Below are 23,881 nucleotides of genomic sequence, written 5' to 3' on the forward strand. Positions count from 1 at the left end.
ACACACACACACACACACACACACACACACACACACACACACACACACACACACACACACTTACTTCTGCATCTAGGCTGAAATACTGACACGTATCCTTCCTCTAAGTTTCTGCCCTACCTTACAGAGTGCCGCCCAGAGGACTCTCCCTAGAAAACTGTGCTCTGGGGAACAGAGCCGCTCACCCGGCTCACTGCGGCAAGCAAAGCTTCTCTTCCCTGGGGGGAGGGCAGCCCCCCATTAATTGCTAGGACGTTCCAAATCCCCCCAGGGAGTGGGAGGCAGGTCGGCAATCTCTATCCTTTCCAAGGCGAAGGAGAAATCATTAAGGAGGTGTTCGGAAACAAATGGCTCTACTTTCACTAGGGGAGTGGGGAGGGCAGGGAGCTATTCACCTTCCGGTTCCGGGCTCTAGGCCAGGAAGCGGCCTCAGGGGCGGCCTTACACAATGTCCTCGGCAGGGGGCGGCAGCGAGCGCGTGCCCAGAGTGGAAAACTGGTGCCAGTTCCGCAGGAAGCCCCGGTTGTAGCGGCCCGGGTCCACGATCAGCCCGCAGAGGAGCCGGCGGCCCGTCTTCTCCCGGAGGGCCCGCTGAACCTCCCGCTCCGTCACGTTGTAGCTGATGTTGATGAGCTGGATCAGGAAAATGTAGGCCATGCCCGCCGTCACGATCACGCTGTACCACACGCAAGTGAAGGACAGGGCCGAGCTGGGCCGAGGAGAGAGAAATATGGAGCAAGCATTTAGCGCGCCTGGCTCCTGCAGGGAGGGGAAAGCCGCACTGCTCTAACGTAGCTGTTTGGGGGGGAATTCTAAAGCCGAGCAAGGAAAATAGTAACCCATTTCACAGATGTGAAAGTCAAGATGAGGGCTGCCTCCTTGTCCCTGGGCTACCCATTAAGGAGAGCCTCTTCCCTCTGTGGGCAGCTCCAATTTGTCACAGACAGATGCTCCCCTGTGAGGAGTACTGTGAGGTCCTTGAACGTGCCCAACACAAGTCCTGGCCTTATACTCGATTTGTGGTTAAGTAAAAGAAAATTTTAGCAGCCAGAGATGTTAGAAATGGGAATGGGGGGAAGCTGGGTAGCTCAGTGGATTGAGAGCCAGGCCTAGAGATGGGAGGTCCTAGGTTCAAATCTGGCCTCAGACACTTCCCAGCTGTGTGACCCTGGGCAAGTCACTTGACCGCCATTGCCCACCCTTACCACTCTTCTGCCTTGGAGCCAATGAGAGAGAGAGAGAGAGAGAGAGAAATAGAGAGAGAGAGGGAGGGAGGGTGGGGGAGGAGGGAGAGAGAAGGGGGAATGGGCTGCATTAGGAAATAAGTTCCTAATAACTAGAGGTCTTCCAACTTTACTCGGATGACAACTAGTCAGGGATGTTGCTGATGGGACATTTGCTCAGATGCAAGCTGGAAAGATGACCTCCAGTTCCTGCTAACCAAAGAGGTTTTTAAAATTTTCCAAACAAAGCACCCTAAAAAGAATAAAGCAATCACAAGGCTGTGGGAAGAAGGATTCCATCTTTTCGGGAGCACTGCTGGTAGGGATTCACCAGACATCATCCATGAAGAGTCAGCCAAAAATAAATTCATGCCCTCACTCTGGCAATGCACACACTAAAACTGGAATGTTTCAGGGAAGATTAGCATGGGCCCTGCTCGAGGAGGATATATAAATTCATGAAGCATTCCACATTTAAAAAAAAGAAAGAGAACTTGATGTACAATCACAGCATAGAAGAACTGAAAGCTCAGAGAGATCCAAACTGTCCAACCCCCGGTCTTACTGAGGGGGAGATCAAAGCAGCTGTCCTCTGGTCAGAAATGGGTCCAGAACCCAGGCTTTTCTAATCTAAAGTCACTCTTTCAATACTATGGTAACCATCCTCTTACCCTGAAGTGCTTTGCTACATAGGTTTACCAAGTAGCTACAAAATTGCAAAACTCAGCAATCTCCACTTACTTGGACCAGATTCCACAAAATTCAAGTTAACAGGGACACATGGCTTCAACTATCACACAGACATAAATGGATACCCACATTGTTGAAATGAAACATGCCATAAATATAGGTAAGCAGCAGGCAGAGTAATAGCAATAATCCAGTCTTTTTCATTATGTGACCAAGTTGAAAATAGCTAAATTCACTGTACAACAGATCAAAAAATGGCTACACCTGTATTCTTGATTATGAAGGGACAAAACATTAAGGCCTATAAAGATGGGGTTTTTTGAGGAAGTAAAAGGGGACAGTATCAGGAAACCAGAGAACATCTCAGCCAGAACAAGCCTCAAGGATGCTTCAAGTGTAAAGTGGAATACAAAGAGGGCAGCTAAGTGGCACAGTAAATAAGAGCACTGGGTTTGGAGTCAGAAAGACATCTTCCTGAGTTCAAATCTAGCCACAGGCACTTATTAACTGTGTTACTTTGGACATGTCACTTAACCCCGTTTGCCTCAGTTCCTCATCTGTAAAAATGAACGAGAGAAGGAAATGGTAAACCACTCCAGTATTTTTGCCAAGAAAACCCCAAATGGAGTCAGGAAGAGTCTGACACAACTGAAAACAACTGGACAGTGAAAGCACAAAGAATGCAGGCAGAAGAGGTTTCTAGCAATCTTTGTAGAGAAGGAATCAAATCCAGTCACCTGAGAGTAGCTCAGCTTGCCACAACATTTAATCATGCCTTCACTGTACCCTAGAATATCCCAACAAAACCACTGGAAAAGATAAGCCTCATTATCACAAGATCACAAGAAATGTCAAGAGATCAAAGGGAAGACAGGAAAAACCACAGATGTGGCTATTAATCAACAAACATTAAGTGCCTACTATATGCCAGACTCTGTACTAGGAGATATAACAAAAATGCAACAATCCCTATTCTCAAGATACTTATATTCCATTGAAAGAAACAACATGTGGGTATAAGAAAATAGAAATTATATGGGAGGCAGCTAGGTGGCCCAGTGGATTGATGGGAGATCCTAGGTTCAACTCTGGCCTCAGACACTTCCTAGCTGTGTGACCCAGGCAAGTCCTTTAATCCCCATTGCCTAGCCCTTACTGCTCTTCTCCTTTGGAACCAATATACAGAGTATTGATTCTAAGATGGAAGGTAAGGGTTTTTAAAAAATAGCTTTGAGAAACTGAACCACCATAACTTAACAGGACAGTATTAGGTGAAAAAGCATGATTTGAAAGGTATCTGCTCCACTTAAAATGATTTAAACTCTTAGTTTCAATCACTTTTAACATGAGTACTCAAGTGATTAGGATTTTTTAATTATTGAGTAACATGAGATGAGGAGATACAGATCATTTATAATATGTGTATATGGATGAATGATCAATATACATATGAGAGGAGAGGGGAAAAGAGAGAAGGAGAATGACAGAAGGAGAGAGGAACAAGAAAAGGGAATGAGAAGAGAGAGAGGAGAGGAAAAGAAGAGAAAAGAAGAGAGAGATTTTGAAAAATATTTAAAGCACTATGTCATTTATTATTATTGCCATTCCTAGTGGCTCTACAAGTCAAACGACCAAATCATATGGATTTGGCTATTTATGCAGACAGTCCTAACTCCAAAGGCATTCTTTTGTTCCTTTAATAGACAAAACCCATTCCTTCTTCCCAAAGCATTCCCCCTTGAACCCATTTCTTACCTGTAGTTTGCATAAACTCCTGGGCAGTAGAAAAGAGCTGTGAAGATGCTCCTGTCTCTACAGATGGTATCCAAGGCTAAAGTGATCCCGTACACAGAGGTGAGTAAGAAAAGTGATAGTGCAAGGATGAATGCTCGATGATTGGATTCTCCAACACAGCTATTTATCCTCAAAAGAGGGGAAGGGGGAAAAAATACATTTTTAAAAAACTATCCAAATTCCCCATTTATCATGAACAGCAATGCAGACTTCAGAACTATGGCAACTCTCTGGGTCACAGGAGCAAAACATGCAGGAAACAAGGGTGTCCCTTATCTGTCAATATCATACTTAAAATATCTACAATTTAAAAACATTTAAAAGACTTGGGAATAGGACTCCTTATTACCTTTATTCTTTTACCATTATTCATACCATTAGTTCAAGTAAGATACAGAACATGGCTCCTAAACCTGTCTATAATTTTAACATTATAAACATCATAAGGAAGAGAAAATAAATATCACACAAAAGAAAATGTGCAAATACTAAATTAGGTGCTCCTAACACCAGTAAAGGAAGAAATATAACAGATTCAGAAAGGTTCAGAAACAAAAACAAGATCAGAAAATAGGACTTAAAGCTTGGAAATAAGCAAACTACGTCATCTGAAGAGGAAAATCTGAAAACCATGTCATTTATGGTTGAAGCCTACTTATGCTGGTCACTTGCCCATTTGCAAAGAGGCAGATGCAAGCATGAAAAACAGTTTCTTCTAATCTATATACAGGGTTGATCTGCCCATCTGCAAAGGGACACTTGTCCAAAAGAGAATATACATATAATTACATCTCCTTTATGCATACATGAGCACCTGCTATCCAGTGCTCTCTCTGTATACAATCAATGAGACAGTTGGCCCAGAAATATAAGTGTCGAGGAAGAAAAACCTGAAAACTCTTAAGGGAAAATATCTCTCCCCTCAAAAGTAAGGACACACCTGCAGGTAAATGCCAACAACCCAAGAGTTTTTGCTCCCCATATATACCCACCAGGGCAGCTCTTGAGAAAGGAGCACAGCTATTTGTCAAACTCAACCTCATGCAGATTCCTCTGCATAACTCACTAATCAGTTCATCAGTCAACTAACTTTTTATTAAGTGCCAACTATGAGCCAGTCTCTGTGCTATGCAACAGAGAGATACAAAAACAAAAAGAAGGTCCCTGTCCTACCTCCAAGGGAGAATAAGCTATTCAGGTGACTTCTAGAATTAGTAAGTAGTCATTTTTCACAGTCTCATGTATGATGGCGAAGTGAGCGAGCAGTATGTAACGGTTAGACCTAATAAATTCATATAAATCTAGATTTACAAAAGTCTTTTTTAACTTTCAGAAAAGGCAGCAAATTCATCCTTTAGGATGTTCAAGAAATATCAGTCATCTCTAACACAGTGAATGTGCCTTCCTTTTTGTTTCAGCAGTAGTGGCTTACGTAGACCAAAAGGGGACCACATTTCTCCAAATCAGTGTTAAATGTAAGGAGCCTTAGCTTGGAGCATTCTGCCAGGTGCTGCAGAAATCATAGAACAGCCAAAGTGATTAAAGAAACTTGGGGTGAAGAAAATGGATAGTAAAGTGTTTTAATGCACTATGTTGATACAAAAGGCCCAGTTTAAAAAAAAAAAAAAAAGCTACCTTGGGCTTCAGAAGGTATCTCGTTCCAGAGAGTCCTACAAAGCCCAACTCCCAAGTGGAATTAACTGAGTCTCCTCCAAAAGCTGCTGACAAATGGGGGCAGGTTCAGGGAGAGTCGCTAAGAAAGGATGATCAGGAGAACAAGGGACTGACTTCAGGAGATGACTGAAGAGCTAAATCTGTTAGACTTGGTGATGACTAAGCGAGAGCATGAGAACAGTCTACAAATATCTGAGAGGTGTAAAAGGCAGGAAGCTAAAGACCAAGCCAGAGAAACAGTCTTACAACCCATTTTAATTCAGAGCCAGAGTTCTTAACCCTTTTTGTGCTATGGCCATCTTTGGCAGTCTGGCAAGCTGGCCTATGGAGTCCTCAGGATATTGTTTTTAAATGCATAAAAGAAAACACACAGGATTAAGAAAGGAAACCAATTACATTGTTATCAAAATAGTATTTAAAAATAAATTTTAGGATAAAGCTTAATTTAATTTAAAAAAAAAAACACCTTTACCATGTCTTTATCCATTCAAAGGCAGAAGAGCAATAAGGGCTAGGCAATGGGAGTTAGTGACTTGCCCAGGGTCAATCAGCTAGGAAGTGCCTGCTGAGGTCATATTTGAACACAGGTCCTCCTGCTTCCAAGCCTAGCACTCTATCCACTGTGCTACCTTGCCTGCCTCAATTTAATTTTAATTCAATTTAATTTAAATCCTCATTCCAAGCTCTGAGAACTTACCAGATACAATGATGATCCATTCTTCTTACACACACTCCACATATCCGACAATGCCAGGCCCGGGCTGGCCTCACCAACTGGCACTTGGCACACCAGTCTTCCTTCACTTTGTTGGGGCTCTCGGCTAATATCCTAGAATAGCCCTTAGGGTCATCCTTTATCATTCTATTGTTGACACTGCCCAGGGAATCTCCAGAAAATCCTTTTACTTTCTCTTGTTCTTTTCTGTTCTGTAAATCAACTGGGCTGGTGCTTGGAAGGCTGCCATTTTGTACTGGACTCCTGAGGTAGCCAGGATTCTTCTTGGCTTGCTGTAGGGCTATGAGTATCAGACATAATCCACAAGTGAGAGTAACCAGCTGCCCATGTCCCACCCGGCCTTTGGGGGCCACTTCTTTAAGGAACACGTAGTACATGTAGCCCAAGGAGAACAGCCCCAAGCTCAGGAAAAACAGGGTCCGGTCTTTCCTCCTGTGGGTGAGGTAGTAGTACCCCAGTGCCAGGGCAGGAAGGGAAGTCAAGATGATAATACCCAAGAGAAGATGCCAAGAAGCTACATGGAGAAAAATAGGCAGGAGGATAAGTGGAGGGAGGATGCTAATGTTGACCTTTTTGGCCCCCCTAAGCCAGGGAATTCGGAATCGATCTGAGATTGTGTCCATGATTCTCTCAAAAGTCTCTGGGTGCAAGGATTTACATGTAATCCACCTGTTAGGAAAAAGCACATGTGTCCTCTCAAAAAAACAAGAAAAATCCAAAGGCTGGGTCAAACCAATAAGCATTTATTAAGTGCCTACTGGAATAGTTGCTAAACATTTATTAAGTACCTACATGCCAGACATAAGCTAAGTGCTGGGGTTATAAAGGAATGCAAAAAAAAGGTGATCCTTGCTCTGGAGGAGGTCTTTAAAAGGGGAGACCACATGCAGGCAACCAAGGATACACAGGTTACAGCCAGGATAAACCAGAGATAGGAGAGAAGGCACTAGAATAAAGGAGGACTGGTGAAGTCTTCTTGTAACGGGTAGGAGTGTAGCCATGGAAGGCAGGAGGTGGGAAGGAATTCCAAACAGGAGGGAACTGGGAGAGGGAGTGTCTCATACAAGGAGTAATAAGGATGGCAAGATGCCCGGGTGGCAGAGCAACAGGAGGGCACAGGCAAAGGGGAGTCAGATGTGACAAGAAGAGGAATGACAGCTTTTCAGTTCAGGTAGCATTTATTCTCGATGAGGGAAAAATGGCTGCAAAACCCCTAAAAAATAAAAGCTATTTTTTCCAGGTAATAAAGGGAAACAAATATTGATTGTACATTTACTATATATAAAAGATCCACAATCACAAACTGGATCATCTGAAAGTCTTTAGAGGAGTTTTAAAGGAGTGAAGGCTTGGCCAGACAAGACATATAGAAAGCTAAATGACAACTCCCCTGGCATTTATTAAACACCCACTGAATTAGAGGCTCAGGTAGAGAAACATCAGGAACTAGGCACTCGGTACTTAGGTCCTAGGAATACAGTGAAGAAAAAAAGGACTTCTAGTAAACAGGAGAAATGCATACACAGAAAATATATTTAAAAAAAAGTGAAGTAGAGAAATTTTCTAGAAGGTAGCACTTGAGCTAAATTTTGAAGAGAGAAGGTAGATATAAAGGGAACAAGATCTGTTTAGCTGGAACACAGTAAATGAAGGCAAATTAATGTTTATTAAACCTGGGGTAGCTAGGTGGCATAATGGCTCATTTTCCCCCGAGTTTAAATCCAGCTTCAGACATGTTCTAGCTGTGTGACCCTGGGCAGGTCACTTGATCCAGCCTGCCTCAGTCTCCTCACTTGTCAATGAACTAGAGAAGAAAGTGGCGGGCCATGATGGTATCTCTACCAAGAAAACCCCAAATGAGATCATGGAACGTCAGACACAACCAAAAAGAACTCAACACCAGCAGTCATGTTTGCACTTAGGGAGAAGAGGGAGTCCCTGGAGATGGATGAGGAAGAGAGGCAGTCTCGGCAGCACGGTAACATAGGTGAGGGCCAGCCTGAACAAAGGTGGTGTGAGAAAAGGGCAAGGCCTGCCGAGAAAGAGCCACAAGGGCCAGTGGAGGAGCTGAGGGCACCACGGGAGGATGGGCAGGGCAGGCCCACACCAAAGGGGGAGGCCTTTGGCAGGAAAGCAGGACACTTGAAGTATGCGCCAGGAGGGTCAGTTGGGGAGGAAAGGAAGCCAGAGCCCAAGGAAAGAGGGTCTGAACCAGTCCTAGTGAGCCTTTGAGAGTCCACATGCCGTGGGGAGGGAGGCAGCGCTCCCACTGGCTGCTGGGCAGAGGGGAGGTACGGCGGGGAGGGGGAGGGGAACAGCTCCAGCCCGGGCCCTCTGCTCTGGCTCTGGCTGGCAATGACTCGCAGGTCCACTCTGGCACCCATGCCATAGATTCGCCATCGCTGCTCTAAACAAGGGCAGCTTTCAGTGACATAAAAAGGAGAGGTCTGAGGCAGGCTATGGGGAGAGAATCCACAATACTCGTCCACTTTGGGGGGTGAGGTGAAGGGATGGGGAGGTCACAGAGACAGGTGGTTCCCTGACTGAAACAGGGGCATTAGTGGGAAGGAACTATTTAGTGGGAAACATAACAGAGATCATTAAGGAGTCAAAGATGGGGGACGAGAGCCCAAGAGAAATACCACGGGCAGCTGGGTGGTTCAGTGGATAGAGAGCCAGGCCTAGAGATGCAAAGTCTTGGGTTCCAATCTGGCCACAGACCCTTCCTAGCAGGGTGACCCCGAGCAAGTCACTTAACCCCCATTACCTAGCCCTTACCACCCTTAAAAAACAAAAGAAATTATGATCCCAGAGAACAGATAATGAAGCACCCTTCCCTCCCTCCTCTTGGCAGAGATAGGACATTAAAAGAACAAATAATACCCAATCTTTATACAATATGCAGTGCTTCGAGGTTTGCAAGGCACTGTACATATTATCTCATTTATCCTCACAACCACCCTTTGAGGCAGGAATTATCTTTGAGTAAGATAAGAAAGACTGAAATCCATTAAATGACTAGCCAGAGGTCCCACAGGAGTGTCTGAGGTGGAACTTGAACTCAGGTCTTCTAGACATCAAGTCCATGACTAGCTGCCTCTAATAATAACTAGACTTTTTACTGCACTTTTAAGTTTTGCAAAGCAGTGTACAAATACCTTATTTGATCCTCACAAACTGGAAAGAAGGTGCTACTGTTACTCCCATTTTTTTTACAGATGAGGAAATTGAGGCAAAACTTAAGTGTCTCATCCAGGGTCACAAAGCTAGTAAGTGTCAGAAGTGAGACTTGAACTCGAGTTTTCTGCTATCCACTGCACCACCTAGCTGCACATACTATCACTGTCGATCTAGCAATGGTTTTTACTTAACTGCTTTGCTTTGCACAAGGAAAACTTCGACTGATATAAACACAAAAGCTATCAAATGAACTTAATTCCAGTAACATAAAGTCAACCTCCCAATTACATGATGCAGGAGTCTGCATCCCCTTCATCTGAAAGGAGCCTGGGATGGCAGTAGCCTATAAGTCATTCTCCAATACAATTTCAGAGTACCCTGAGAGTGCCGTTTCCTAGGGGCTCTGCCCATTTCTAAATCCCCCATTTTAAGGAGAACGTCAATAAGTGGAAGGAGAATGCCCAGGGGAGGGCAACCAGGAGCTCATCTGCAAGTATTTGCAGAGTTGTCAACAGGAGAGGAATGACTTGTTTTGCTTAGTCCTGGGGAGCAACACTAGGATAATGGGTAGAAAGAGCAAAGAACCGTGATGCAGGGTGAAAACTTCCTAACAATTAGTTATCTCAAAGTGAAAAGGGCTGCCCCAGGAGCCGGTGGGTCTCAGTTCTTCAAGCAAATGCTGGGCCTGTCAGTCTGTGGTAGATGAGATTCTCAGGATAACATCATTCACAATAAAAGCAATGTTGTAATGATGATCAGCCACGAAAGACTTGGCCACTCTGGGCAAGACAATGATCCAAGACAATTTTGAAGGAATCAAAATGTAAAATGCTACCCACCTCCAGAGAGAGAACTGATGAACTCTGAGGGCACACTGAAGTATAGTGGTCATTATTTTTCTTGCTTTTTGGGGGGGGGGGGGAACAACATGGCTAATATGGAAAAATGTTTTGCATGATTTCACATGTACAATTGATGTATCTTACCCTCTCAATAGGTAAGAAAGTGGTAGAAAGGAGGGAGAGAATTTGGAACTCAAGATTTTTTTAAAAAAAAAGCGTTAAAATAAATTGTAAATTTAAAATTTATTTTAAAAAGTCTGTTCCTGTAGTTCCTTCACTCTTCTTCCAAAAAGAGTTTTACTAAGAGTTTTAGGGAATAAGAATAACCATCAAATTTTATGAAGATTAATCTGGAAGTGACATATAAAGACAAATTAGAGGAAATTAAAATGGGTATACCAAATAGGAAGACATTTGCAATTTAGGCACCAAATTATGTAGGGTCTCAACAAAAGGAACAGAAAAGAATGGATAGAGGTAAGGGCCTTCAGGAAGAAAGAACCAAGGAGACATGATAATGAGTGAACAGATACAGAGACAAAGGGGAAAGAGAGGGAAGGAGAAGCTAGAAGTGGCTCTAAAGAATTGAGAATGATAGTATTCATAAAAAGTAGGGAAGTTAAGAAGAATTAGTTCGTAGAGAAGGAGAAATATATATAACAAATCTGGGGTATCTAAATGAAAATTCACATTAGGCAACTAGAATCACAGAATTAAAGCTGAAGAGACAGCTGGAGATCCTGATTTGGGAGTTGTTGGGGTGATAAGCTCCAGAATGCAAAGAAGGAACAATAAACAGCTTCTAAGCACTACGTGCAATGTGAGAAGCAGTGTGCTATAGCTGATGTGATCGAGCTTTGGAGCTGGAATTACCTGGCCCCACAGCCATCTTCTGACATATATTGAATTCTGGGTGGCCCCAGACACAGTATACTGCTCTGGGTTTCAGAAAAGTTTCTAGTCTGCATTGGGCAAGGGAATTTTTCCACCAGAGATCTCCCCTACAGAAATGAAATCACTCACGAAGGGAGAAATGTCACAAGGCAGAACTGATGCTTGGGACCAAGAAGAAGATCTAAAAAAACATGGATCCCTGCTGTCGAAGAGCTTTCAGTCAAGGAAAAGCCAACATTCAGGAAGAGGCCCTTAAAAACTGGTAATGCAACTTTGAGCTTTTAGGCTATTCTCAAATCACTTAATCTAAGGGCAAAAGAACAATCAAACTTCTATTATCCAATATGAATTCTGAATCATCAACTACCCAGAACCTGTATTAAACCACATCTCAAAAACATAAATTTTGAAAAAGTGGTATTGGCTTCTTTTCTGGTATATTTCACTGTAATTGCTATATAAATCAAGTATTTATTAAACACCTACTATATGCATAGTAAGAATAGAGGATACGAAAATAGTGAATGGAACAATTACTATTCACAAGTAATTTATACTCTAATGTTTGACTATACATATTTGTGAATATTTACATATTTAAGAAATTTGTTGGGGGCAGCTAAGTGGCTCATTGGATAGAGAGCCAGAGACAGGAGGTGCTGGGTTCAAATCTGACCTTTGACACTTCTTAACTGTGTGACCCTGGGCAAGTCATTTAACCCCAATTAACTAGCCCTTGCCACTCTTTGGTCTTGGAACCAATACTTAGTATTAATTTTCAGACAGAAGGTAAGGGTTAAAAAAAAAACACTTTGTGGGTTTTTTTCCTTTTCTTTAATGGGAAAAAGATATAAGGAAAGTAGATTTGTGCGCACTGATTTAATAATTAAATTAATTGGTTAATAATTTAAATAGATAAGATATATAGAGATATGTAGATAAGTATGCATAAGCATAAAGAAAATAAGTACCCCCCAAACAGACTAAAGCTAAAAATGAAGTTGTTTGAAAAGGGGGGCACTGACAATGGGGAGGATAAGGAAAGGGTACACACTATCTGGAAGGAAAAAAGAAGGGCTCCGGAAAGGGCAAGAAACAGTACAAAGAGATGGGGGTGAAGCGAGGAGCTGAAGGGAGGCCAGTCTGGCTAGCCTGGAAACAGCGTTGAGGAAGCTACAGAGATAAGTGGGGCAAAGTTGGGAAGGGCATGAAAAGCTAAATGGAGGCATTCCTATTGGATTCACGAGACACCAGGGAGCGCAGCGTGGCCCGAGGAGAGGAGAGCTTATTAAGGAAAAGGACTTGCTGGCAGCCCACCGAGGAGAGAGAAGCGAAGCAGAGCTCAATATAAGGGTTGGCGAGGTGGTACGGGGGAGGGAACACGGGGCTTGGAGTCAGGCAGACTTCTCTTCATGCATTCAAACATGGCCTCGGACACTTATTCGCTGGGTGACCTCAGTCAGGTCGCTTAGCCCTGTGTGCCTCAGTTTCCTCATCTGTACAACGAACTGTACAATGAACAATCTGTACAATGAAGAAAATGACAAACCACTCCAGTGTCTTGTCAGGAAAACCCCAAATGGGGTCCCAGAGAACAACAATAAAAATGACAAAAGCTAGGGCAGAGGCGGTAAGGGCCAATAAAAGGGCACTGAGCTGAAAGGGAGAGTCCAAAATGGCTTCTGACAAAAATGGAGGAACTACGGCTATTAACTTTTTCTCCTCAAATCATCATAGATTCTATCAATTCAGCAGTTTGTGACAACATGACTTTTTCACCTCAGAAGAGTTATATAAGGAAAAAATAGGCTTCCAACATCCCTACTCTTCTCACCTTATGCCTCCCACAAGGGAGCAATTTAAAAACATTTATAATTATGTGAAGAGCGGATCTAACCCATATTATTACGGCTGGGTACAAAAAGCTCTTTCTAAATGGTTTTTAATGGTTACCTTTTTTAAGAGTACATTCCATATGGGGTCTAGAGCACAAACAACTGAAAGCCACACAATATTACAAAACTCTGCCAGTGATGCCTGCTTACCTAACCGAGCTGGGGACAGAACAAGCACTTGGCAAGTACCTCCTCTCCAACACTGTAGGCGCTATTATTATCCTCATTTTAGGGTTGAGGAAAGAGGAAGGGAAGCAGCAATTATTAAGTGCTTACTGTGTGTCAGACTAAGTGCTATATGATTATTTCATTTGCTCTTTACAACAACCCTGGGAGGTAGCTGCTATTATCTCCATTTTACAGATAAGGATGCTGAAGCACAGGTTAAGTGACTTGCCCAAAGTCATACAATTAATAAATGTCTGAGGCTGGATTTGAACTCAGGTCTTCCTGTCTCCAGGCCCAGTGTTCTATTGAGTAAACCAATTACCTATCTCAAGTTCATAAGAGGAACTTAATTTTTTATTTTTAAAGCTTTACCTTCTGTCTTGGAATTCATACTGAGTAACAGTTCTAAGACAGAAGAGTGGTAATGGCTAGATAATGGGGGTTAAGTGACTTGCCCAGGGTCACACAACTAAAAATGTCTAAGGTCAAATTTGAACTCAAGACCTCCTATGTCCAGGCCTGGCTCTCTATCCACTGAGCCACCTAGCTGCCCTGGAGCTTAAATTATTATTATTATTTTTAACCCTTACCATCCACCTTAGAATCAATACTGTGTATTGGGTCCAAGGCAGAAAGTAGTAAGAGCTAGGGAATGGGGGTTAAGTGACTTGCCCAGGATCACATAGCTAGGAAGTGTCTGAGGCCAGATTTGTGGAATTTAAATTCTAAAAAGCTTCAGGGGAAAAAACAGGTAGGGATGGTATTTTTATTTTAATTAAAGTTTTATTGATGTATTTCATTTTATTTTACCAACATTTACTAATTACTCTTATTCACTGAGAGATCTCTTGTAACAAAGCAAAACAATTACATAATAACGGTAACTTCATTTGAAAGTATATGGGGGGAACAGCTGGGTAGCTCAGTGGATTGCGAGCCAGACCTAGAGACGGGAGGTCCTAGGTTCAAATCTGACCTCAGACACTTCCCAGCTGTTGTGACTCTGGGCAAGTCACTTGAACCCCATTGCCTACCCTTACCACTCTTCTGCCTTGGAGCCAATACACAGTATTGACTCCAAGACGGAAGGTAAGGGTTTAAAAAAAGAAAAAAAGAAAAATACAGAAAGTATATGGGGTGGGGAGGCAACTACATGGTTCAGTGGATTGAGAACCAAACCTAGAGACCAGAGGTCCTGGGTTCAAATCTTCTCAGAAGTAGGACCCTGGATAAGTCACTTACCCCTCATTGCCTAGTTATTACCACTCTTCTGTCTTGGAACCAACACACAGTATTAATTCTAAGACAGAAGGTAAGGGAGGGACGGAGAGAAGAAGGAAGGAAGACATGTAATATTCTACATCTGTATCCTCCCATTTTTTAAATGAACAGAAATCTATTTTTCTCTCCCTCCCACAACCCACAACCCATTAATAAATAAATTTCTTGTAGCAAATATGTAGCCAAACAAAATAAATTCCCCCCAAGAGTGGTACATACACACACAAAATCTGTGTGTGTGGCTCATTCTTCATCCATTATCTCCCCATAATGGAAAACGTGTTTCATCATTCATCCTCTGGAATCACATTTCAAAACTAAAAATGGTATCTGCAGAGTATAGGGTTCTCCAAGAGAGCCATACATTCCTCAGGTAGTTAGCTTCTCCAATAAAGAAAACTTTGAGAAGAGGCTACTGAAGAATGAGTTCCTTAGGGTGGATGTGGGCATAAAAGTCTCCTCCAGGTACAGAACCATATCTACCAAACCTGAACCAAGAGATGAAGCTTACTTACATTTTGTTCATGCATTCAGTTTGTCTATGGCCAATTTATCATCCTCATCCCTATTCTAAACAGTCAAATGGCTAAAGCAGGGGTTGGCATTGTATGGCTCTGGAGCCATATCTGGCTCCACCTCCTGACTGGCCAGTTTGGGCAGAGCCCCAGGATGTGCCCCAGGGGGCCCTTCAGCCCCCACCCCATATTCCAGTGCCTTCCACCTCCATCCTCCTCCTTCCACAGGCGTTTATGGCTCTCAGGGCCTACCATTGGGCTAAAGCATTGGGACAAAGAGCAGGAAAGATCTGAGTTCAATTCTGACCTGACACTTTGTAGCTGTGTGACCCAAGACAAGTCACTTCACCCCCATTGCCTAGCCCTTACCACTTTTCTGCCTTGGAACCAATACTTGGTATCAATTCTAAGACAGAAAATAAGGTTGTTTTTTGGTATTTTTTTTAAGGGGGGGAAGCTCAAAAGCAAATTTGGATGGCTAAGATATTAAAGGTTTAATAGGAACCAAGAAAGGTATCTGGTAAAGCTGGCCTCTGAATCAGGAATCATGTGTGGCTGTGTGTCTCTAGGCAGGTTATTTAAGCCTCTCAATGTCCCAAGTTTCCAAAAGACTCTCTGCTCTGAACTGGCAGAGAGAATGGGGAGGCATAAACTTAAAGGGGGAAAAACAAAATTATTCTTACCTTTCACAACCTTCATCAAGATCTTGACAGTCACAAAAACTAGCAACCAGATGGTTCTTTTCTCCATTTCGATCTATGTATTCACAGCAGCACAGGGGCTCCAATTCGGGTTCTTCGGTTTTCTTTTTCTTGACAGTCTTCCTATTCCCCTTGGGTGCCATAACTAGCCCCTGTCAACATGAGGGGACGAGCCCTCTAAAAGGAAAGGGGAAAGAGTACAGCTTGAGAACACCTTCTAGTCAAAAACAAGCAGTGCCCTGGGTCTCTCTCCTTACTTTCAGGGATCTCAGTCCTCAACACCTAAACTCCGAAATAGCATCACAGGAGAGGAGAGGAGTCCCTAGCATTTACTATTTGTCTTTTAAGCCTGTTGTGAGAGAGGGGATGTCAGGCCTTTACAAGTCATCTGTTGCCTCCAGCACCTCCCCCTCCCTCCTGTGCAGGGAAGCTTACTGTTCCCATGGCGACAGTGGACCACGCTCCCAGAAGCCAGGCCCGGAAAACAGCAGGAGCATTCCCAACACACCTGACAGCCAGGAAAGGTAAGAGGGTGGGCGGGGCGAGAAGCACCAGGAAACGCAGAGGAGAGGAAAAAGTCACGTTTTTTTCAAGGACCAGGAAGGGAAGGAGGAATGGTAGAACAAGGGGAGGGGGAGGTCATCTTGCCCACGCACAGCTCGAGTCCAGAGGGGGCGTAATTGAAAAGCACCTTCCAAGATAGGTGCAAGAGGAAAAGACAACCAGCGCCATTCCTGGATATAAGGCTTTTACACATCTAATCGAATTTGATCCTCCCGGCATCCCAGGGAAAGGGGGAGGGGAGAGGAGGGAAGGGTGGGAGCGTAATTACCTCGTCCATTTTACAGATGATAAAACTAAGGCTCAGAAAGGGGGCGGTGACCAGCCCAAGGTCATACATGCATACGGCTAGTGGCCAGAGCACAACAGAATTCGAACCCCGTTCTCCAGACTCCCAAGTCCTGCAGGTCTACTACGCGTGGGTGGGTGGGGGTAGGGAGTTTAAGAAGTGCAACCAGGAACCGGCTCTTCCCCTCTCAAATCTAAGCTCTCCGGGCTGCGGCCCCACCCCGATCCGCCCGTGACCTTGGGCGAGGAGTTAGTTACCTTCCCGGTGAGAAGACAGGACGAGGAGGCGGCGGCGGCACGGGCTCCTCCAGGCTTCTATCAGTCCCGACCCACCGGGGCTGCAGCCTGAGAGCCAGTACCCGCCGCCGCCGCTCACCTGGCAGCCACAGGCAGCCCCCGCCCCGGCCCAGACTCAGGTTCAGCTTCCAGCTCAGACTCGAGCGCAGCCTTCGGGCGGCGGCGGCGGCGGCTTCCGACGTTCGCCCGGGACTTTGCCGCCTCCTTCTCCTCCTCCAGTCCGGCGCCCCCGCCCCCGCTGTCGCCTCCACGGCCCTCGGAGCTTCCGGGTGCCCCGCCCCCTGACGTCGGGAATCCCCCCTCCTCCTCCCCTGCTTCCTCCTTCTCCTCCTTTCCAAGCCTCTCGGAAGCCCACGTGCGAGGCTTCCCCAGACCCCTCCCGGCCAGCCCCGGCCCTAGAGGATTTTGGCCGTCGAGCTGCCACGGGTGGAAGGAGCGGGGCGGGGCGGGGAGGAGGAGAGCAGCCAAAGGGCCGAGGTTGGAGGCAGAGAAGGGAGCGGCCTGGGGCCGGGGGCTAGAAGCAGAAGAGAGCAGCTTGAGGCAGGGGCTGGGGAAAGGAAGGAGGAGCGCAGCCTGGAACTGTGCGGGGGCACCACCTGCCACAGAATCTTAGGAAGTCTTCAGGAAGCCTTGAAGCTGTTCAAAGTGAAGGGAAGAACTGAACCCCAACTTCCTCCGCACAAAGTATTTCCGATTTTGTAGGAAAGAAAACCCCATTAAATAGCTGGGCAGCCTAGTCATAAGCTCGAGCTCTCAAGAACACCGGGTCAGATCCGTGGACCACTGTAGATCAACGCCCCTGCTGGAGGTTCCTAGACAGCTGGGACCGGCTTTAGTGCTGGCACACAGTAGGCGTTTAATAAATATTTGATAGCTCCTAGGGACTTGTGAGACTTGAGTAATCACAAAATGTTAAGAGATGCGTTCCTACCATTCCTTTAACCTAGGAAGGGTTTGTCGCCCATCTAATTCCTTAAACCTACATAGTTTCTAAGTGAGAGGTCCTTGAGGATCACCCCCCCCAAAATTTGCACACACACAGCCCCCCAAAAAGGGGGTCCGCATTCCAATTTATTCCCCCATTGAAATTTCCTAAGTTTTTTTTTTTTTTTATGATGTTTGGGTTTCCAGATCAGCTTATAAAAGCTTATTGAATGATTAATGTACCTAAAGTGCTGGACTCTACTGAAGCGCCCGGAATCCTAACCGACCAGGGTGATGTTGGTGTGAGAAAATGGGCCGCTCCGCCCCTCCCCTCCCCTCCTCCCGGAACGCCCCGGCTCCAAACAAGCTAAGATCCAGAGGGTAAGCTTCCACCTGCCTTCTTCTCTTCCAGACCGTGGGACCATCGGGCCACTGCGGGTCTAAACCGTTTGAGGTACTGACTCCTAACCTGTGATACGGATTATTCCCGCTCGACGGGTTCAGGATTGGGGGAAAGGAGAGGCGCGCCAGGAAGTCAATCAATGAAAATTCAAGGTTAATGGGAAATCTCCAGGAAAACTGTTCGGGCTACAGGCTCTCACCACTACTACACCTTTTACCTTTTCCAATCCCTCCCCATCCTGGCTCTTTTCACAGATTAGAAATGCTTCTACCTTCAGTTTTCTTCCTCCTTGGCCCGCTGTAGTCTTAACAGGAGCAGACATCCTTAGTTATTTTTAAGGCTTTCTAAGGCTCTAAATTATAAAAGGTTCATTTCTGTGCATATCACCATTTTTCTTTTTCACTTACACTCTAGTTTAAAAAACAAAAGTAAGCAAAAATAAAAGTAAATAATACTTTGGGACATACACATAAGACTGGAGTAAAAATCACATACATTTTCTTATCTGTAAAATAAAGAGATTCCAATATCTGTCATCCTCTGATACTAAATGCATTAGGAGAAATTCGATGAGGGAAAGATGATCGCTCCTGTCTAAAGGGCAGGAAGGGAGGATTCCTGAGATGGTCTGTTACAGCCGAGTTTCATATCCATTCATAATCAAATCTCCTCTTCTTCAGACCTTATGTTAATGGCGCCATTTCCCTAAGCACCCAGATTTGGGATTCCAGTCATCTTTGATTTTGACCCCCTTAAACAGAATAAGTCTGACCCACCCCCAACCCCCTGACCATGAGCTCCACCACAATCCCTGTTGCCTAGAATCTTTGAGGAACCTCCTAACAAGCCTTTGGCTGGCCAGGCCAGGTCATTTGCCTTCTCTTGTCAGGCAGTCCTTTCCTGCCCTGCATCCCAGGCTGCAGGAGGGTATTGTGAACCGGAAATGAATTTTTCCTGAAGGAGATGCCTTAAGTTTAACTACACACACATACAAAATTTCAAAAACAAAATAAAAGGAAGGCAATCTCAGTAAAGGAAAATCTGGTCCTATAGAACAGAGAAACAGGAAGAACTTTAAAGTCATTATCAGATGCAATAACCATATTGTGTATTTTTTTTAAGACTTACCTTCAAAAAAAAAAAAGACTTACCTTCAGTCTTAGAATCAATACTACTGCATATTTGTTCTAAGGCAGAAAAGTGGTTAGGGGGCTAAGTGACTTGCCCAGAATCACACAAGCTTATATTGGGTATTCTTGTTTCACTGATTATCTTTTTTACATTAAGGGATTCAATCTGTGGATTTTTTTCCTCCTAGAAATGACTAGAATGTACTAACTAGAGGCATGACAATGTCTTTTGAAAATTAACCATTAGTTGTAACCCATGTGTGCAGTTTGAAATTTTTTTTTTTTTTGCAGCTTTTGTGGATTAAACAAGTCAAAAAATAAAAGACAAGAACTTCGGGAATTTTAACTGTTTTATTGATACTCAATTTACATGACAAGTTCAAATTTTCTTTAAAATTTCATAACTTGTACATAAAATTTTTAGTCTAAATTTGTAAAGTAACTCAGTTTGATCATTTTCTTTGAGGTATATAGTAAGAACAATCTCTACAGCTGATGAAGCACCACAGAAAGTGTTCAGCTTATTTATCCTTTTTATGACCATAGCAAACATCACCCACTGCTGTTTCTAGTCTCCCAGCCCCGCCCCCCCAACTCCTCACTATAGGCACTCCAACACTACTACCTGTAGAGAAGGAAGACAGTTACAATCAACGTACTACAACCACAATTTTCCCTACAGTCAGTATTTCTATTCTTGACTAGCCTCTTCAGGAAAGACTGTAATAATCCCATGGGGCTTCTATGACTGGAAATCAGGAAAGGCTTAACTCAAACCTACTGCTCATCAACTAGAATAAAAATTTATGAAAGAAAACTCTCATCCAATGTTATTCTAGCATCGCAGGGGAAAAACCCAGGGCTTTCTCTTTCAATATAGTAACTCCTGAAGAAAACTCTTGGTTTTTATTCTAGTCAGAAAGGATAGCACACATATAAGAATGCATATACATTGAAAGCACTGGTAGAACCTATATCAGGCTATTCACTGCCTCTGAAAGGGGGAGGAAAGGAGAGAATCTGAATTTCAAAATGTCAGGAAACAATTGTTTCTACATGTAATGAGGGGGTGGGGTGGATAAGTTCATACATACATTCAGACCAAGTTGAGTCAGAATGAAAGAGCCAAGACTTGTCTAATTTGTATTTTTATTTTATCTGCTAAAACAAAGCACCCCTACACACATAAAAAATATTATGACCTCTATGTCACTGAAAAGTAATGCCTGAAATTATTTACAATCAGTTGGCTCACTTCCATCAGTTGGGGAGAGCTAAATTAAAGACAAACTGGCAGTTCAAGTCTTCCTTATCCATCAATGCATGCCTAGATTTAACAGCAGAGTGTTCTGCTTTTAAGACTCAGAGCAGGAATCCTTATTTTCTTTTCTGATAATCTACTTTCCCATTCAGTCTACCTAAAAGACTGCTCTGCTATTATTCACATAAAAAGCCATGGTCTTGTCACCTCCGAGAGCCATTTATATAAAAAGGAAATATTTCTTTTTAGAGTTACTAGCCACATCAGAGAACTGGCCAGATCTTTGGAAAAATTACCACTCAGGCTCAAACCCAAAAGGATTTAACTGTTGAACTTCCACACTGAATAATGGAAGAATTATAAAAATTTTTTACAGTAAATAAACAGAAATAACTCCTTTAACAAGAAGAATTAAGAGGCTTTTTTCTGATGTTGCTTTCATGAGACAGGTAATATCTCTAGTAGAAAAACACATTACTTCACATTATCTTTTTCAATCAGTGCCAACAAAAAACTCAACCCTCACTAGAGAGAGTAGTGGGTCACAATTCAAAGTGCTTTGCCTTTTAAAATATAAATCACAGAAGTTCAAGAGCACAGTATTTTAAATGTTCATCCTAGAAATTCACAGCTTAGAAATATGTGCGAGAAATAAAAGGATATGTTCTGTGTCCTAAGTTGCCATAATTATTAAATAAATACTAAAAATACACTTTCTATTTAAAATACAAGAAATCAATGAGTGGGGAAGCCTATTGTAGATATTGCTGTGACAAGTGAAATCCTTCTTCTTTGGATGATTTCCAAATTTCTTCATTCATTGTCTCAGTTCATAGGAATTTTAGATCCTGAAATAGCTAGCTCTTAACAGCAATGCCCGTCTTGTTCTTATTCAGGAGGTCAAAGGTTCTCTGGAGCATAATGAGGGAGCTCTTCAGCTATAAACATATGATTTCCCCAAGAGAGAAATAAAATTTATTTTCAGAATCAGATTTCACCTTTCAAAAGTTTGGCCATTTTGAGTGCTAAAAAGTAATATATCTCATGTAATTACATAAAGGCATATAATTGGGTAATATTTTACATGTTACTCAAGCCCAAAAATTAAGACTATAATGTTGTAATATTTATATCAGACATTAAACATCTATTTTTAATTTGTCCTTTATGATCATAATTTGTGCCAAGGTGATTGCTATATAAACCTTCCCCCCTTTTCTGGGTGGGTCACAATGGGCCTCTTGCTATTGTCTTCTGCTGACTCAACTCTTCCCAAATTTTTATTCCATTAATCAAATAAAGCAAAAAGGGTCATTTTTTCCCAAATGATTTCCAAAATAAGTTATTCTTCTAACTGCCTCTGAACTATTTCTCCCCCAATCTGTTATTTCCATCTAGTGCCTCTCCACCTAGCCAAATTCAAGGCCCACCTATTTTTTGAAAGCTTACCTACCTACTTCAATACAAAGTGATCCTTCTCCCTCCAGTGAGCTCTTACAAAACTTAATGTATCCATCAATCAATTTGGCACTTTTATTTTTTTACATTTATACTTTATTGTAGTCTAACTTAAATATTTTCAATATATGTGTCTTATCTCCACAACAAAACTATAAGCTCCCTAGAGGCAGCGTTGTGATTTCTACATCATCTCTCCCTGTCCCTGCTTCCCATTCCATGCCCAGGTGCTCAATAAATAACAGAAAGGACATGAAGTCATCTTTTCTTTCTTAGACCATTTCAGAAAGCATAGTTGTCCTCAGAATTAAAGGAGTCTATCCACATAGTTACGTTTTGGAAGTTTTCAATTATTCAACAGATTTGCACAAAAGCTTTGATAATATTATATATTCAGAATCTTTTTAACTTTTTCCTTCCACGTGAAAGCTAATGTTTAAACCTGTGAACCAAGGCTTTACAACAAAATTTCTACTGTTTGTCTTCAACTCCATCCCACCAATCTGCTCCTTTACTCTTACTTCTTTGTATGTTCTGCTCCATTCTGACTTTCATACAATGGACCTAATTTGGGAGGTGATGATCTGCCTATTGTTTAAAGGGTACCTTGAAGTTTAGTTAAGTTTATTCTGTTTTAGCTAGTTGGTTTTTTTTTATTCTCACTCAAATTCAACAAATATTAATTTTTCCAAATTTATATCTGCATCATCACAATTTTGGTTACCATCTTCTAGATCAGGGGTCAGCAACCTTTTTGGCCGAGAGACATAAACACCACATTTTTTAAAATGTAATTTCGTGAGAGCCGTACAGTGCTCACAGTGTGCGCTCCTGTAACAGCGCCTGAAAAAAAATTGACTTTATGGCTCCTGCAGAAAGAGCCATACGTTGCCGACCCCTGTTCTAGATTCACTAAAATTCTTAAAATAATTATATGAGTGTCCTAGCAATCAAAACAAAAACTAATTCACTAATACAAATAAGAGTACTGTAGACTCCCCTACCTGTTCAAGCATGGTTATAGAATCTCTAAGTACTCCTTTCAAGCGATAGGACTGATCCTTGTTCTTCTCAGTGTTTTCTCCTCTTGACACCATATCGGAGGCTAAACTAAAAGAACAATATTATATTTGAAATTAGAGTGCTATTATCAGCTGATCTTATATTTCTAAAATTCTCCAGTACCATACTTAGGAAATTTGCAAAAATGGCTTCTTGGGGGCAGCTGGGTAGCTCAGTGGATTGTGAGTCAGGCCTAGAGACAGGAGGTCCTAGGTTCAAATCTGGCCTCAGACACTTCCCAGCTGTGTGACCCTGGGCAAGTCACTTAATCCCCATTGCCTAGCCCTTACCACTCTTCTGCCTTGGAGTCAATATACAGTATTGATTCCAAGACAGAAGGTAAGGGTTTTAAAAAAAAAATGGCTTCTCAACAAAAAAGTTATTAGACCAAGTGTTATATTTAAAAGAAGGAATAAATTTTTGTTCAACTGAAAAATAATAAACAACATGATAAGAACCAAAGAAGAAATCAATAAAGGACTTTACTTACTTCCCAGATTTTTCTTCCTGGACATGGAGACTGTAAAATGACTGAGCAGCATGTTCTATCTTTGACAGCTTAAGAAAGAGGGTCACATTCAACAAGACTAGCAACAGCAAACTAGGCACAAAGCAAATGAAACATGGTAAATATAAACTCTCACCCAATCTTCCAGTTATAAGCTAGCCTTTATCATGTGCTACAAGGTTCACAAATCACTTTATATGTATTATCTTCTTTGATCCTTGCAACAACTTGGTGGAAAAGTTGCTATTATCCCTCTTTTACATCAGAGGGAACAGTCTAAGATGGGTCAAATGACTTGTCCAGAGCCAAATGGATAAGTAACTATCTGGGCTTGATATCAGGTCTTCCTGACTCCCAAATCCTGACACTCTATCTACCATACCAGTTAGCAGCCTA

General features: G+C 42.8%; 2 protein-coding genes and 1 non-coding gene across 3 annotated transcripts in view; 1 reads left to right on the forward strand and 2 right to left on the reverse strand.

The window, feature by feature from the left end:
• The window catches only part of ZDHHC23 (zinc finger DHHC-type palmitoyltransferase 23), a 21,612-nt gene extending 4,835 nt beyond the window's left edge, over positions 1-16,777 (reverse strand). Inside the window, exons 1-5 of the mRNA XM_044666772.1 lie at positions 16,701-16,777; positions 15,576-15,770; positions 6,079-6,786; positions 3,669-3,827; positions 396-709 (exon numbers count right to left, since the gene is read on the reverse strand). Of these exons, the coding sequence (XP_044522707.1) occupies positions 442-709; positions 3,669-3,827; positions 6,079-6,786; positions 15,576-15,736 (1,296 nt within the window). The 5' untranslated portion in view covers positions 15,737-15,770; positions 16,701-16,777 and the 3' untranslated portion in view covers positions 396-441. The remainder of the gene's footprint in view (positions 1-395; positions 710-3,668; positions 3,828-6,078; positions 6,787-15,575; positions 15,771-16,700) is intronic.
• On the forward strand, positions 1,599-1,701 carry LOC123243410. The gene has a single exon (XR_006505943.1). It is a non-coding gene; the product is annotated as a U6 spliceosomal RNA (small nuclear RNA).
• A 2,506-nt stretch (positions 16,778-19,283) lies between the features above and the next one.
• The window catches only part of GRAMD1C (GRAM domain containing 1C), a 132,052-nt gene continuing 127,454 nt past the window's right edge, over positions 19,284-23,881 (reverse strand). Inside the window, exons 16-18 of the mRNA XM_044670087.1 lie at positions 23,468-23,578; positions 22,920-23,025; positions 19,284-21,395 (exon numbers count right to left, since the gene is read on the reverse strand). Coding sequence (XP_044526022.1) covers positions 21,315-21,395; positions 22,920-23,025; positions 23,468-23,578 — 298 coding nt within the window. The 3' untranslated portion in view covers positions 19,284-21,314. The remainder of the gene's footprint in view (positions 21,396-22,919; positions 23,026-23,467; positions 23,579-23,881) is intronic.

Source organism: Gracilinanus agilis, chromosome 3 (genome assembly GCF_016433145.1).
Source record: "Gracilinanus agilis isolate LMUSP501 chromosome 3, AgileGrace, whole genome shotgun sequence".
Taxonomy (NCBI): domain Eukaryota; kingdom Metazoa; phylum Chordata; class Mammalia; order Didelphimorphia; family Didelphidae; genus Gracilinanus; species Gracilinanus agilis.